At 54.3% G+C, this 14603-nt stretch overlaps 1 protein-coding gene across 1 annotated transcript in view; it reads left to right on the top strand.

Moving 5' to 3' along the window:
* MGAT5B (alpha-1,6-mannosylglycoprotein 6-beta-N-acetylglucosaminyltransferase B) overlaps positions 1–14603 on the top strand; it is a 72593-nt gene that overhangs the window by 26066 nt on the left and 31924 nt on the right. The window contains exons 4-6 of the mRNA XM_064466902.1: positions 11028–11140; positions 12487–12560; positions 13913–14083. Coding sequence (XP_064322972.1) covers positions 11028–11140; positions 12487–12560; positions 13913–14083 — 358 coding nt within the window. The remainder of the gene's footprint in view (positions 1–11027; positions 11141–12486; positions 12561–13912; positions 14084–14603) is intronic.

Here is a 14603-nt window from a genome sequence, read left to right as displayed (position 1 = left end):
TGAAATCCAGGGCTGATGCGTTCAGCCTCGGAGTTGAGCAAGGCTTAAAACGAAAGAGGAGGAAACTGTCAGGCCCCAAAGGCTCGTGGCGCAGAGCTCGGCGCCCTGGCTCGCCGGGATGCGAGCACCGCATCGTCCCGGCCACCAGCTTGAGAGACGCCATCAGGCCTTCCCGTCGTGACATGCCAGTTTGCTAAAGAGACATTCCCCTTTGCTTTGAGAGCCTTTAAACATTTATTAACACTAATTTGGCTCTCACGCCAAGGCCTGCAAAAATGGTAACTAAAGCGACTTGAATGTGGAGGGGCAGAGATGAAAAAAACCGAGGAGCAGCGCTTGGGAAAAACTTTGCAATGCAAAAAAAAAAACCAGCCAGCATAGTTTTTGCTGAGGTGGAGTCACAGGGGACACGTGAGCCGTGGGTGGCGGGGACGTGACGTGCAAAGGGCTCCTCTGCCCCGTGCTGTGCCGCCGGCGCGGGAGCCGTCAGGATGCACTGCAGCTCCTGCCCGGCATTCCCACCTCTGCCTCCCGCCGTGGCCCTGCTCGACAGCCAGCAGGGATTCCTCTGCCTCCCTGTTTCTGTCGTCTTTTCCATCGCTTCTCTTACAAGTCTCTTTTGCACCTATAATGGAAAATAAAGTAAGTGAGCCTGTAATTAAAGGCTGTGCCGTGTCGTACTGCGCGCACACATGAATTACAGCTGCACCGGCAGTCTTGGAGTGCATGGTCCTGCCTTTTAAGTAGCATTATTTCAACCACTGCAAAATATAATGGTAATGACAGGTGCTGGGGATTTTGTTGTTGCGAGGCTGGCTGGTACCCAAGTGTACAAGGAGAACAGCGGTAATCCTGGAGAGGAATGGACAGGACTATAACAGGCAGGGGCTGGAGGGTACTCGCTCACATTTGATGATTTTCTTGGCCAATCTCATGTTAAAAGGACCATTAATTTCAGGTGATGGTACCTTCTGTACGCCAGCAGCCAAGAGAGAAACTTAAAAGCATTTAATATGAACTGGCAGCAGTTGCTACAGATGGGGATCTCGCGTTTCAGATCTGCCGTGACCCTGGGGCCATCGCTTGGAGAGACCAGAGAGGATGGGAGCTTATGGACTCAGCACGTTAAAACAGCCTTGGGTTTGTGTATGTGTTGAGATTACAGATGTCTTATTTTTCACAAACAGAAAATTAGGGACAACTAGTTTATCACATTTTGCTCCTTATAAATGACCCCTTAAGTGCATTCAAGTCCCTTCACCTGATCCTGTGTCAAAATCTGTCATCTTGTTCTCACCTAGCCTCTGAAGATCAGGTTTTGGTCACGGGGCAGAGCATCTCCAGGTGAAGCAACCACCGTGGAGGGGTTTCTTGTGGGTGGGTTTTTGCTGTGATGATCTCTAACGAAGCACCGGCAGCATTTGCTGACACTTGTGAAGCGTTTCCCGAGTGCTCCCCTCCTGCCCTGCAGCCCCCCGGGTTTGGCTGAGGTCTGTGGTCAGAGGAGACGTGTTGGGAGCGCTACAGCCGTGCTGGGTCTGAGCGGCTCTGCCTCTGCTGCCGGGCGCTCCCTCGCCCATAGCGACCTTGTGCCGCTCCCTGCCCTCCTTTGCGGGGTGCACGAGGCAGCTGGAAGGGTGCAGAGCCACGGCACCCCGTCTGCCTCCCTTCTCCCGCGAGAGCCCGGCTCTGGGCCGACCCCCCGTGCTGGTGGATGCTCCTCAGAGCCGCGTGGAGCATCCCGGGGGGGAGGCAAAGAGCAGCCGGTGCAAAACCTGAGCTGGGACCCCGCGGAGCTGGGGAGACGCCTGCGGAGGCTTCTTGGGGGGCAAGTGGCTGCAGCCCGCGGGGACTCCCTGTGCCGAGGGGGAGCAGGAACCACCAGCCGCACCAGGACCCAGCGGTGTGTCCTGAACCCGGATCAGCCCCGGGGCCGCGGAGACGCCCTGGTGCTGTTCGTTATTAGGGGCCTCGGATTCCACCGAGGGCTTGTTTCCACCTTCCCTCCCTGTCTCTGTCTCTTTGATCACCAGTGACTGACTCAAAGCCGTCAGCAAAAGATGATACAATTAAAGGGTGCTAATTTCAAAGGGATTTTATTCTTTAAATCGTCTCTGGTTAACGCAGTGGCCGCCTTTGTCTCCTTCCCTGCTCAGCAAAGCCATGAGCACGGGCTTTGCATTTCCACCTGTGCAAAAGCCGGTTAATTCTTGTTTTTACAAAGCGCTCTCCTGCTTAATGTTGGATCTCCAATGAGATCAGGAGGGCTTGGGTTTGCCAAGCCCAAACGAAGAGGTGAAGGGTGCAGTGGGCTTTATGGCATAGCCCCATAATTAATCACTCGCAGCCCCCGCGAGTGCTGTCCCCTGCCAGTGCCGCTCTGGCGGAGGGCAGGGGTGGCTTCCCCACTTGGAAAATACAAGGAGGAATTTAAATATACAGGCTGTAATTAATGACCTGCCTTGGGAAGCTGCTGGGCTGCCGGGGCAGGCAGCTTTATGTGGCTGAAAATTACCCCGAGATCTTTCTGGCTCCATAGTGCTGTCTGACTGAATACTCCGGAGGCGCCTCTGCATGTAGCCCGCCAGCCTCCTGCAATGCTTTGGATAAAACTGTTGGAAAAGGTAAATGTCCAACACCCTCCCTAGAAGAGCTGCCCAGGGGCTCTGTGGGATGTCACGCTGGGGTAAGGGGGCACAGGCTGCACCCCAACACCGGCCTGCTGTGCCCCCCCGAGCATTGCTGGATCCCCTCTGCCCGCACCCTGCCCGTGTTGGGAAGGTGAGGGATGGGTTCCCTAACGAGGGCGAGCAGCCTGCCACTCAGCTGCAGGAAAATCAATACTGCTGTTAATTGAAAGCAACCCTCGTAAATCATCAGAGGGGAAGGAAATGAGAAGTACTTACGGAGCCTCCTGGAGAGCTGTGTACTGGGCAAGGGAAATATTAGTTTGCAGTGGAAGCGTTGGTCCCCCACTGGAAAGCGCCTGGGAGGGAGGGAGGGGGTCTGAAGTGGCTGACCCACGCCAGCACCGCGACCCAGCGGTGCTGGGGCTCGGAGCAGCCCTTCTCTGGGGCCAGGCTGTCCCTGACCTGCCCCGTGCCCGGGGAGGCGGTGGCAGGCAAGACCGGAGTCTGCAGTGCTGGCATCCCCGGTTGTCCTTCTTCCCCACATAGCGGTTAGCCTGCAAAGGGTGTTATTTGCTAACAACTGATTCATCTTCAAGCTTAATTACTGCCAAAGCTCAGTTAATTTCCACACACTTTAAGTATTTGTTCTTGTAATGATTACATGACTCCATATTCCCCCAGTAATTAAAAGTCTCACAATATGACACTAAATGGGTGATGTTCCTGCATCCTGCCAGCCTGGCTCTATTAATTCCTGAATTGTCACTGTTGATAAGCTGGCTTGGGAGAAATTGCTGCCAGATGCCACGGTCCCCTGCTGTCCGAGTGAGCCTAGAGCGGTCTTTGACCCCTCCGCCCATCGTCTCCCCGTCCCCTCAGCGCGCTGCGGGGCTCGGCGAGGGCATCTGCAAGGTGAGGCTGGTGCTGCGTGGTGGGAAGGCTGTCCGGAGCGGGCAGAGCCCCAAAGCAGCCCGCAGAGAAGGCGAGACCTGTCCCGCAATCCAGCCCAGCTTTGCTGGGTTGTAGCTTTGCTGAGCAGAGCTTGGCTGCGGGAGCAGCATCTTCTCTTTGATGCTGCCACAGGCAGCCAGCGCTGGAGGAGCCTTCCTCCCTGGTGCTCTCCTTCCTCACAGGTCCTGCAACCTGTTTCATCCTGGCAGAGGCAGCGAGTTGTTTCTTGCCAGCTCCTGAGGACGTCTGCAGCCCAGTCCCGGAGGCTTTCAGTGTTAGCTTAGAGGGGATGGGCACAGCGCAGGGGATCACAAGGACCCCTCACTTCTGGTGTCCCCATCGGGGTCAGGGGAGGAGGAGCATGGGGAAATTGATGCCTGGCAGCTGAGATAAATGGCTTTTGCCTCGAAGGCAGAGCGGGGAGGTGGCTGTGTACCATTAGCAGGGCAGCCAGGGAAACAGGATCCATCCATGTGCCCCCACCTTGCCTGGGGGCTCTGGGCTCACTGGGAGAAACCTGCAGCTGCAGGATGATGGGCAGCGCCAGCGCGGCAGGGGTATAGGTGTCCATGTGTGCCCAGGTCACTCACACCCTCCCCTCCTGCTCCCAGGCTTGTACCTCCCCCATCACCTCCGGCTCAGTTTGAACCTAATTCTGCGGTAGACTTTGCTTTCTGTTTGTTTTGTGCCTTTCCGTCCTGAAATATTGATATGCTGGAGGCTGCTTTATCGCAGGGCTTTGCAAATGAGGCTTCTTGATGCATTAACACGTGGAGGCAAAGTGCTGTCGCTGGCGTTTTTGTGCCGTGGTTGTTTGCGTTGTCTCGGGCGGCTTGTAGAGGGAAAGCCCTCGGCACCTGGTGCCCCAGGATGGGCAGAGCCCTGGGCTTTGCGGGGCTGGTGATGCTGCTGTGGGGTGGGCAGGAGCGTGGCACCAGGGTGCCTTTGCCCAGGCTGTGTCTGATTTACCCTACAAGGAAAATCAGGTCCCATTAGCCCTCCATCAGATGTCCCTGATTTGGGAGCAGCTGGGAGCAAGCAGCCCCCTGCGGAGGGTCGGGCTTGGGGGCTTCCCACCTGGGGGGGCACGGGTGCCATGGAGGGGGGTGTCTGGGGAGGCTGTACTGCTGATGGTGGAAATGCAAGCTGCCAGAATAACCCTTCCAAAATGAAACAGAGCGTGCCCATGAAATACCCAGCTGGCAAAGGAAACGTGAGGCTGAGGGCTGTAGAAAAGCATGGGCTCGGGAGAGCGTCTCGTCCAGGGGATCCCCTGCCCTGTGGATCGTGGTCAAAACTGGGTGTTTCTAGCCTAATCTTTTGGCAGGTCCCTCTTAGTCGAGGCTGCCAAGGCTGGCAACGTCTTCACGGCTCACCAAAGGCACTTTCTCGCAGCCTGCATCGGGCTGCTCAAGCACGTGGGGATAAATCAGATCTATTTGCTTCAATCAAGTGAAGATTAACGTACATCCAAGTGACGATCCCGTAACCCTTCTGTCCGTGACCCTTTGTGTTCACATAAATAAAACCTGCTGCTGCCCCGGCACGTGGCTCGGCTCGGCGCTGCTCTGGGGGTAAGGAGGAAAGCGAGGGTTTGGGCTTGTCGCTTTGGCTTCGTGTTCTGCTTGGGAAGGGTCTCGGAGCGCTTCGTAGCATTCATAAAATATTTTAATGAATGATCTCGGTTATACTTTGCTGGCAAGTTGTCCCTACGTTGGCGAGATATTTTCTTTGATTGGAAAGTTGGCTTTCATAATTTTTTTTCCATGAAATTTGTTGCCAGCTCCCTAAAACGGCCGCGGCCTCCCCTGGGGTGTGCAGCCATGGGGTTTGGGTTAGTGCGGGGTCTGGTCCTCTGAACGCATTTGTGTGAGAAATGTCACCCACAGTAAACTGAAATGAAAATAGATGGAAGTACTTCAGTGAGTCAAATGCTCTGGTGTTTATCATGCGATTTATTACGCAAGCTGGAGTTGGAGGAGTTCAGGCAGGGCTCGGCCCATGCACCATCCGATATTTGCTTCAGACGAGTTTCCCAGGAACGTTCCTGCCCTGAAATATTCTCTGGCCTATTTGCCCGGGGTGAATTCCCAGAGAGTGCAAACACAGCCAGAGCGAGCTCAGGTCTCTGTTCAGGTGTTCATGGAGGGGAGGCCGAGCTGTTTGTTTCAGCCCTGAGATGTAATGGGAAAGATTGCAATATACAGAGGTACCAGAACTTGCGTTGGAAGCATATGCTGGTGTGGGATTTTTTAAAGTATTTTTATTTATTTTTAAATTTTTAGCCGGTTGACTGGCTGGGGCTGCCAGTAAAGCATAAACCCGCTTCTCAGTAGTGTGGGCCTTCTCATACGTGGCTCTCGGGGAGGCTGCAAAGCTGGGTGTAGCATCCCCACCCTCACCCGACACCGGGAAGGGCACTGAGGAGCAGAACAACCTGGCAGAGCCCGCGCTGGGGCTAGCGAAGCAGCGAGCCCCGTGCCTCGGCCCCAGCATTTCCCTCCCGCCCAATGTTGCTATAAATTCCTGCCAAGCTGATAGCATCCAGGGCTTTGGGCCTTTGCTCTGCTCCCTGGGGGTCTGAGCCTTCCCCAAGCGGAGCAGGGCATGGTACCCTCCCCGCGCTCCCCGTCACGGCACCCGGGGGGCTCGGCCGTTCTGCGCGGAACACGAGCTCAAACCGAGCCAAGGTTGTTTATCCAGGCCCAGGGTAACAGCCCCAGCGCTGGAGTTACGGGGATTAAAACCAGGATTACGTGCCAAGTAAGCACAAAGCGCGCGGCTGAGCCTGGCGAGCGGGGCACCCTCGCGGCCGCCGCTGTGCCTCCCGCTCCACCCCCCGTTGGCAGCGTCGGTGCTGGGGGACCGTGACCCAAAATTTAGGGAGCGCATCAGCTGCCCGGTATAACCCCCTCGTGCCCGTGTTCCTGTCCTGGCTCCCTCCCCGTGGGCAGCCTGGCTCCCGGCCCTTCGGGTGCAAGCCCCCTCGAGGGGATGCAGAGATGCGCACGGGGGAAGTGATCGCTGAAAAAGTTCTGCCTCCAGCGTCAGGGAGGTTTACTTGGATCCTCTTATGCCGGAGGAGCAAAGCTTGTAATTGCTCCATCTTAGAGATTTAAATAGCTTTTTTTAGTCACCCAGCACTTGGGTGAGGGCTTTTTCCCACGTCCCTGGGGACGCCTTGGCTTTCCTTGGCTTGTCGCCCACCACCTGTGGGGCAACCCTGAGCTCGCCCCACCGGGGTGGGTGGATGGGGAGAGGAGCCTGAGCCCATGGCGTGACCTGCTGGAGGTGCCCCAGGGGTTCATTTCTCCAGGAGCTACCCCAGCTGTTTTAACGGGCAGCACCCTGAGTGCTGCAGCAGGAGCCAGGAGGACGGGAAGGCCTTTCCCCCGTGCTGGGAAGGGTTACCCACCAGAGCTGCCTCTGGGGGTTCGGCTCCCCGTCCTGGTGAGCGAGGCTGTCGTGGGGCTGGATGTCGCGGGGTGACTTTTGTCCCCGGAGCAGGGAAGCAGTGGGAGCGCAGCACCAGCCCGGGCACCCTTCCCAGCTGCTTTCTGCTCCGCTTTGGGTCTTTAGGCAAAAAAAAAAAAATATCCTTAAAGAGGCAAATGGCAGCGCAGACATTGTAATGAGCAAGTTGAAATCCTTTGGTAAACTGCTCTGTGCAAATGTTGCGTTTGTTGATGTATTATCTTCAAAACATCTGCTTTTCTCCATCTGTATCGGTCTTCCCAAAGTCACTGCTTTCACCAGTTAATAGCAAGAAATATCGGATGAGCAAGCAAATATGTTTAGGGCTTGTATTATGAAGACAACACACAAATAGAAAGAGATTCATCTTTTCATAATGCCACTTTTATAAAAGGCAATAAAAATACAGTGCCTTGTAAAGGGATAAACAGGCTGAATCTGAGCCGCTGCTGCAGGGTTGGGGACAAGAGACAATGTGAAGGGAACCAAATTAATGCATGAAAAAGTAAAGGAGAACTCAACCTCTGGCTATATTATATGGCAAATGATCTGCCAGTAGGGAAAGATACATCTTAATAGCAGTTTTTGAAACGAGACGAATACTGTATACAGTGTATTATAAGGCATAGTGTGATCTGAATCTTAATCAACATGGGGAAATATAAATCTGAAACTAATAAAGATGAAATCAATATTGATGGTTAGAAGTAAAAGTACTGTATTTGCTGTAGTAAACGGTTTTAAGGTCCCAGGGAAAAATTTGTGCTAGAAAACCCACAGTAATTTACTATAGTTTCAATAGCTGGCACAGCCCCAGCGCGTTTTGGTGGCATTTATATTGTCGCTATAGAAAAATTTAAAAAGCAACAAGGAGGAAGGAAAAAAAGCCCGTCGCTGCTCCCTGTGCAGTGGTAGCACTGGGGTGAGTTTTATTTCCACTGGGCTGGCGGAGGCCGTGCTGGCATCCCAGCTCGGACGGAGACACGCGGTGGGATATGCCCCTCTGCGTAGCTGTCACTGAGCACAATAAGCCACTTACCTTGTCCTTCCCCGTGTCTCCAGTTACTAAGAGCAAGGCATCAAATTCTGACAAGCTACAGAAAACCTTTTTGCATTTAAGGTTTCGCTTTAAATATCTTATTTTCTTGTCCTCTGCCCAGGTGACAAATCCCTGTAATGATAGGTGACGCAACTTACGCGTAACCTTCTTGGCATCTCTTTAATACGTTAAATGAAACTTGCTGCTCAAGCGATAGCCTTGTTGTCCAGCAGGTAAAAGATAAACACACTGAAGTGGCTGGCTCGGTGCTGCTTGTGTTAGTGCTAGCACCAGGGCTCGTCAGCGCTGCCGATGTGGTGCGTGGCCCCTCACCCAAGCATGAAACCCCTCATTCAAAGTCATGGGCATTTGGAGGAAACTGGCTGGACAAGTAAAGGTGATGAGCGTGCAAGTGGTGGGAGATTTGAGCCTGGCTGCTTGTTTTGGAGGGATGTTTGCTGCAGTTTTTCCATCTTCTTAATATATGCCAAGAGCCACGGTGGACACTGAATCACGTGCCGCTTTTCGGTAACCCCCTGCGTTTCGGGGGAAGCCTCACAGAGCCCACCCGACGTGGCTGTCTTGTCTGCGAGAACTGGAAGCGCTGGCTCGGTGTGACGATCAAACGCACGTTTTACATCAAAGGGCTCTGAGCCAAAATCTTTGTGTTTGGGGAGCAGCTGCAGCTTACAGGAGCTGGGCAAGCTGGCATTAGATGCTGGGCCAGATCCATCGCCCGGTGGAAACCGCCATCGGGGCCGGAGCTCAGGCAGGGCTTAGGCAGCCTGTGAGGCTGAGCCTGGAGGAAAGCTTTAGGATAACGATCCTGATCTTTGAACACGTTTGTGGGTGCCCAGTGCTCGGCCCTGGCTGAGCCATGGTCTGGAGGTCACTGGAGAGGAGATGGGGACTGAGGTTGCTGTTGGCTTTTGGGTTTCACCTAATTACTTGGGTGTTTGGGAGCTGGTTTGAACCCAAGTGGGAATTGGGATAGCTTCCTTGCGGAGCTAGAAGTTGGATCGTGGGCTCATTTGGTGCTCTGAAGCACAGGAGCAGGGCTGCCATGGCTGTGCTCATCCTTTCTCCTTTCCATGAGTGGTGGAGAAACATGTGGGGCATGTCCACCAAGCTGACATCCCTCTCCTGTTGTGGAGCAGGACATTGGGCTCGCTGGCTCTAGACTCACTGCATCCTTGGGACGTTTGCTCCTAAACTGCCCACCCCAGCTTTTTGCAGTTTACTGAGCGTGTGTGCATCACCTGCATGGTTTGATGTCTGCTTGCTGGTGGAAAAAGAGTTGCAGAAACAGGGGCGTTGAGGGCTTTCAGGGCTGGCTGAGCTGTGCAGCCCTCAGACCATGAGTATGTTATCTCCTTGGAGCCACCCTCACAAGCAGAGCTCATCACAGGTCATTTTTGTGCCTGTATTTTACCAGTGTCTCACGAGCAGCCTCCCTGTTGCAGCGGTTACGATAGCTGGCAGGAGACGTGGGGTTTATTCTTTGCAGAAGGTTGAAAGTTACTTGTGGGCGACGGTGTCCTCTGTGTTTAATTATTATTTCTTAAAAGCCTAAGATATGTGGCTCCCTGTGGAGGTATGCAGGTTGAGTATTGACGGTCATAAACCATGCCAGGAGGAAAAATGTGGGCTGCTCACTGCTAGCGAATGGACTTTAAATCAGCAACCGAAGCAGTATTGGTTCATAAAACCAGGATTTTTTTAGCCTTGAGGATAGAGGTATTTTAAATCCCAGCCGTCGGGTTCACTGATCTGCTGAAGAACAAACATAAAACTTCACCAAGAAGGGCCCGACATCAGCACATATTTTTTGTGCCAAGAGTATTCAAGGTAGCCCTTTTGGTTTTGCTCATTGCTTATGGCATTTCCTTGTATTATAATGATCTCGGTGGCAGCAGGAGGAAAAACTTATGACCCAGATGCTGCAGAAGGGGAAATTATTTACTGCGATACCGCGCTCGTGGAGACGTGGCTGCTGTTTGCGGTGGGAATGGCAGGCGAGGCATCGGAGGTGGAGAGCCCTCCTTGTCAAGCGTGGCAGGGCACCGCTGCTGACGGATTGAGTTCACTTGCCCTTTTATATATTACATCAGGTTTTAATTGACACCCGGCCTCTTTACAGTGCTCTGTCACTCTGTCTACACAATGCGTTATGTAGATGAGTTTAATGGTGCTGTTTACCCAGGACGGTATTGATTTCGAGGTTTAATTTGCTGGACGGCATACGCAGCTATTCAAACCGGTGGAATCTGATTTCAGGCCTTGGTGGGAAGGTGCCTGCGGGCTTTGCTGGGGCTGCGACGCCCAGCTCAACCCTGGCCCCTGCCGTGCTGCCGGTGCTGGCCCTGGCCCTGCACAGCCCTCGCCGCTGCTCCTCGCTGGGGCACCTGGAAATCCGCTCGCCTGAAGCTTCGGTGGGTGGGCTGGCTCAGGCCGTCCACGTGTCCTGCATGTCTTGTGTCTGTCTGCAGCCTGCCCCAGGCCCACAGGCTTCCTCAGGCCGCCTCTGGTTTTGTCTTCCTTCCTCCGTATTTTTGGTTTTTTTCTCTCTGTTTTCCCCAGCACGGCTTCCTACATGCACGGCCAATAATCACAGCAGAGGATTTTCAAATATAGCACATCTGAAATAAGAAAAGCCATTTTTTTGCAGCCTATTTAAGATTTCCCCATGTAAAATGCACAGATGTATCCGTGTTTATCAGCACTCTGGAAAAAATGGCAGAATACTGATTTATGTAGGTTTTTCATCAAACCTCTTGGAAGGCGAGGAGCTCTTTGCCTGGTACGTGCTGGACCAGGCATCCCCGTGTTGTGTCCTGGAGCTAAGTTCAAGCTGGCAAGTTTGCTATGAGCACCCCTGGGTACCACCACTGGGAGATATCAAGTTTTCAAGGTTGTCTTGGTTTTTTCCCCAGGTTCCAGCCAGCAGCCGGGCTGATGGAGAGGATCCAAGCTATAGCTCAAAACGTCTCAGACATCGCAATAAAAGTAGATCAGATTCTCCGGAACAGCCTCCTGAACGGGAAAGGTGAGTGTCCCGAGAGGTCCCCGTGCTCCAAACCTCCTTCGGGTTATGCAGTTGCAGTAGGGAGACCCAGCCAAGCCTAGCACGAAAAGTGTGGTAAAAATGCAGGGGAATGGGTGCTGACCTGAGGTTACCCAACTCACCCCGGTCTGCAGGGCTACGGAGGGCACCTGAAGCTCTTCGGCAGACCTAGGGCTGTTTGTGTCCAGCTCTGTGCGGCTGCAGTACGTGGTCGGACCATCTCTTCGAGGGAGACGAGGTCCTGAGTGTGGCCTCAGCCCTTTGAGCTGTTTCCAGGGCTCTCACCTTGCTGTTACAGCCAGGAAAAGGAGGCTGCATAGGGAGCCACCCTCCATGGCCTCTGACAGCGATAATCTGCTCCTAGCAGCGTTGCCTCACTTGGCCCGGGAGGACTCGAGAGCGGGGGAGATCAATCTGCAGAGGAGCGAGACCTGGGAAACCCACGCCTGCAAGGGGGAGGAAGGGTGGCAGGTCGGAATTGTTGTCAGAAATAAATGCCACAGAATTAAATGCAAAATTAAGGATGAGGAGCAGAGCCAGCACAAGCACCTGGACAACAAACCATGGTGGTTTGGATCCAAAGCCCAGGGGCTGGCGTCCAGCGCCAGGAGAGACGTTCCCGTCCCGCCCTGGCAGTGCTGTGAGGACAGCTGGGCTCTCCAGATGTTTCTCCACATGGCTGAGTGTTTCCCGAGGTCTGGGCTGGCATCATCAGGTAGAAGGTGCTTCCGATGCCTCTTCCACCTCGTGCTTTTTCAGTTACAGGCACAGGAGGGTTTATGGGAGGGGCGTTGTCTTTTATTAATCCAACCACAGAAGAGAAAAAATCCTGTTACCATTTTTAGCAACTTTTGTGCCTTATTCTGGAGCTGGTCCGGGGGGGGGTGGGGCTGAGTCTTCTCTTGACAGCTCAGCAGGACAATTTTTATTGCAAGTTTATGGTGTAAAGGCTGTCAAGTGCTTCCTTAGATACTGCAGCCTGCTTATGGATGATTAACGGGAGCGTGGATAGGTGGGACCCGGGGTCTGGACCAGGCTGAGAGCAGCAGGGAGGTGCTATAAAGACTCCTGGTGAGATCTAGGAAGGGGGAATGCACTCTCAGTGTTGAAGCAAGGCTGGGGTGTTTCCTCTGTTTCCTCCCTGCCCTCGGGGAAGATGCTTCACATCTTGGTGTCCTGCTCCATCAAGTGGGATGGGGCTGTCTGCCGGCCCAGCTGCGGTGCCGATGAACGTGCTCGGGGGCTGGCAGTCCCGTCCCATCCCAGCATTTGCAGCTGCTCCACCAGCACGTCCCAACTCTCCCCGTGCCCAAATTGTCTTTCTGCAGTGGTGGAAGGCAGGAGGGACCAGTGCGAGGTGCCCCGGGACCCCAGGTACCCTGACTGTGCTGGGAAAGTGGAGGTGAGTTGGGGTTCCCTGTCTGGGAGGGGATCTTGACCTGGGGTGGAAGCTGCTGGGAAGGGCACAAAGCAATGGCCCTGGGGGTTAAACTGGGAGGGGGATGCTGCCCAGAGTAAAACTGTTTGCTTTAAAATGGGAACGGTGCAGAAGAAGGAGCAGAGCCAAAGACGTGGAAAGCACAGCCTGGCTGTGCTGTGAGGAGAAAACGGGAGGTGTCCAACCTCCTCTGGGAGCCTTTCCTATACTAATGTAACTGTTTTCCCCCAATAATGAGGCACAGGCCTTCAGTTTTAGTCATGCGAAGTACTGAAGCCATGTCACCCAGAGGTGTGCAGGCAGCAGTAGAGCGTTGGCCAGTGTCTGGGGAATCATCTCAGCATGGCACAGAAGAGCATCTCATATAGGTGGCCAGGACCTCCATCTCAAATAGGATGTCCTGCCTGACCCACCCTGCTCTTTACACCTGAATGCAGCCTGGCATGTGGCCCAGAGCATGATTGCTTCATCAGAGAGCGTATTTACATCAACTAATTAAAAGCACCTCCCTCTTCCCTCCCCTTCCCAGCCTTCTGCTTCAAGCTCAGGCTTCTGCAGGGCCGAGTCTCCCTGGAAAGATGTCGAAGGATATATTAAAATGATACTGGTCGTTGTGTTTTCCTCTTCCCCTCGTGCTAGGCATCCTTTCCTTCCACCATTTGAATAAATTCAGAGTGTAATTTAATTGTGGAAGGTCATAATTTGATCTCCTGTCTGGGCGATTGCTGCGTGTTACATATTGGGCACGGCGACCTGTCTCCCGAGTAGATTCGTTTTTGTAGTTGAATTAGGAAGAGGCTGGCAACAGCCATTGCAGGGGATGATAAATCGCTGCTCCAGTTGCTGGTTGTTCTCCTTCCTGTGAAATCATCCCCGGGGACCACCGGTAGGTCTGTCTCCTTGCCCCGCTGCACCTGGGGCGATGAGATCAGCGGCTCGGCTTGCTCCGCAGCAAGGCTAACGAGAAGAAAACCCTGTGGTGTATCATTTCCTAGGGATTAATGGCTGTGCCCCTGGGGAAGGCACGTGCTGGTGCTGGAGCCAGTGCTAGAAACCCGTGGAGCCCCTAGCAAACCCTCCTGGCTCTTCCTCTGCCCCGTGTGCCCTGGAGGCACTGGGCAGGCAAACCCCGGCACTGGTGCTGGGTGCGCACTGGTTTGCAGCCCTTTATCCACCTTCTGCCCTTCATCTCTAGCTCCCAGCTAGAGAAAGGTGATGGAGAATAGAGGCTGCCCGTATCAGGGGCAGCTCACAGGGCCGCCACGTCCCCTCCTGGCTGGAGGACGAGCCCCACATGTTTCTTTGCCCCCTTGCAGTGGATGAGGGCCAGGTGGACCTCCGACCCCTGCTATGCGTTTTTTGGTGTGGACGGCACCGAGTGCTCATTCCTCATCTACCTCAGCGAAGTCGAGTGGTTCTGCCCTCCCCTGCCGTGGCGAAACCGGACGGCAGCTTTGCCTTCCCCCCCGCCGCTGCCCCGGGTGCAGGTAAGGTGGGGACAGCCCGTGCCCGGCCGTTCCCGGGGGGCTTAGGGGAGGTGATGGCTTCAAGGCTGCTGGAAATAAATATTCCTAGAGCCAGTGGCGTCAGCAGCGCCACGATGCCGTGCGTGGGCTTTTATAGAATCACAGAATGGTTTGGGTCGGGAGGGACCTTTAGAGGCCATCGAGTCCAGCCCAACCCCCTGCAGCGAGCAGGGACATCCCCAACTCGACCAGGTCACTCAGAGCCCCGTCCAACCTGACCTTGCATGTCTCATGGGACGGGGCATCTCCCACCTCGCTGGGCAACCCGGGCCAGGGTTTCACCACTCTCAGAGTAAAAATTTCTTCCTTATATCCAGTCTGAATCTCCCCTCTTTTAGTATAAAACCATCACCCCTTGTCCTATCGCAACAGGCCCTACTAAAAAGTCTGTCCCCATCTTTCTTATCAGCCTCCTTTAAGTGCTGGAAGGCCACAATAAGGTCTCCCCGCAGCCAACCCTTCTCCAGGCTGAGCAACCCCA

The sequence above is a fragment of the Phalacrocorax carbo genome, chromosome 16 (assembly GCF_963921805.1).
Source record: "Phalacrocorax carbo chromosome 16, bPhaCar2.1, whole genome shotgun sequence".
Classification (NCBI taxonomy): domain Eukaryota; kingdom Metazoa; phylum Chordata; class Aves; order Suliformes; family Phalacrocoracidae; genus Phalacrocorax; species Phalacrocorax carbo.
This window is presented reverse-complemented; position numbering and strand designations above follow the sequence as displayed.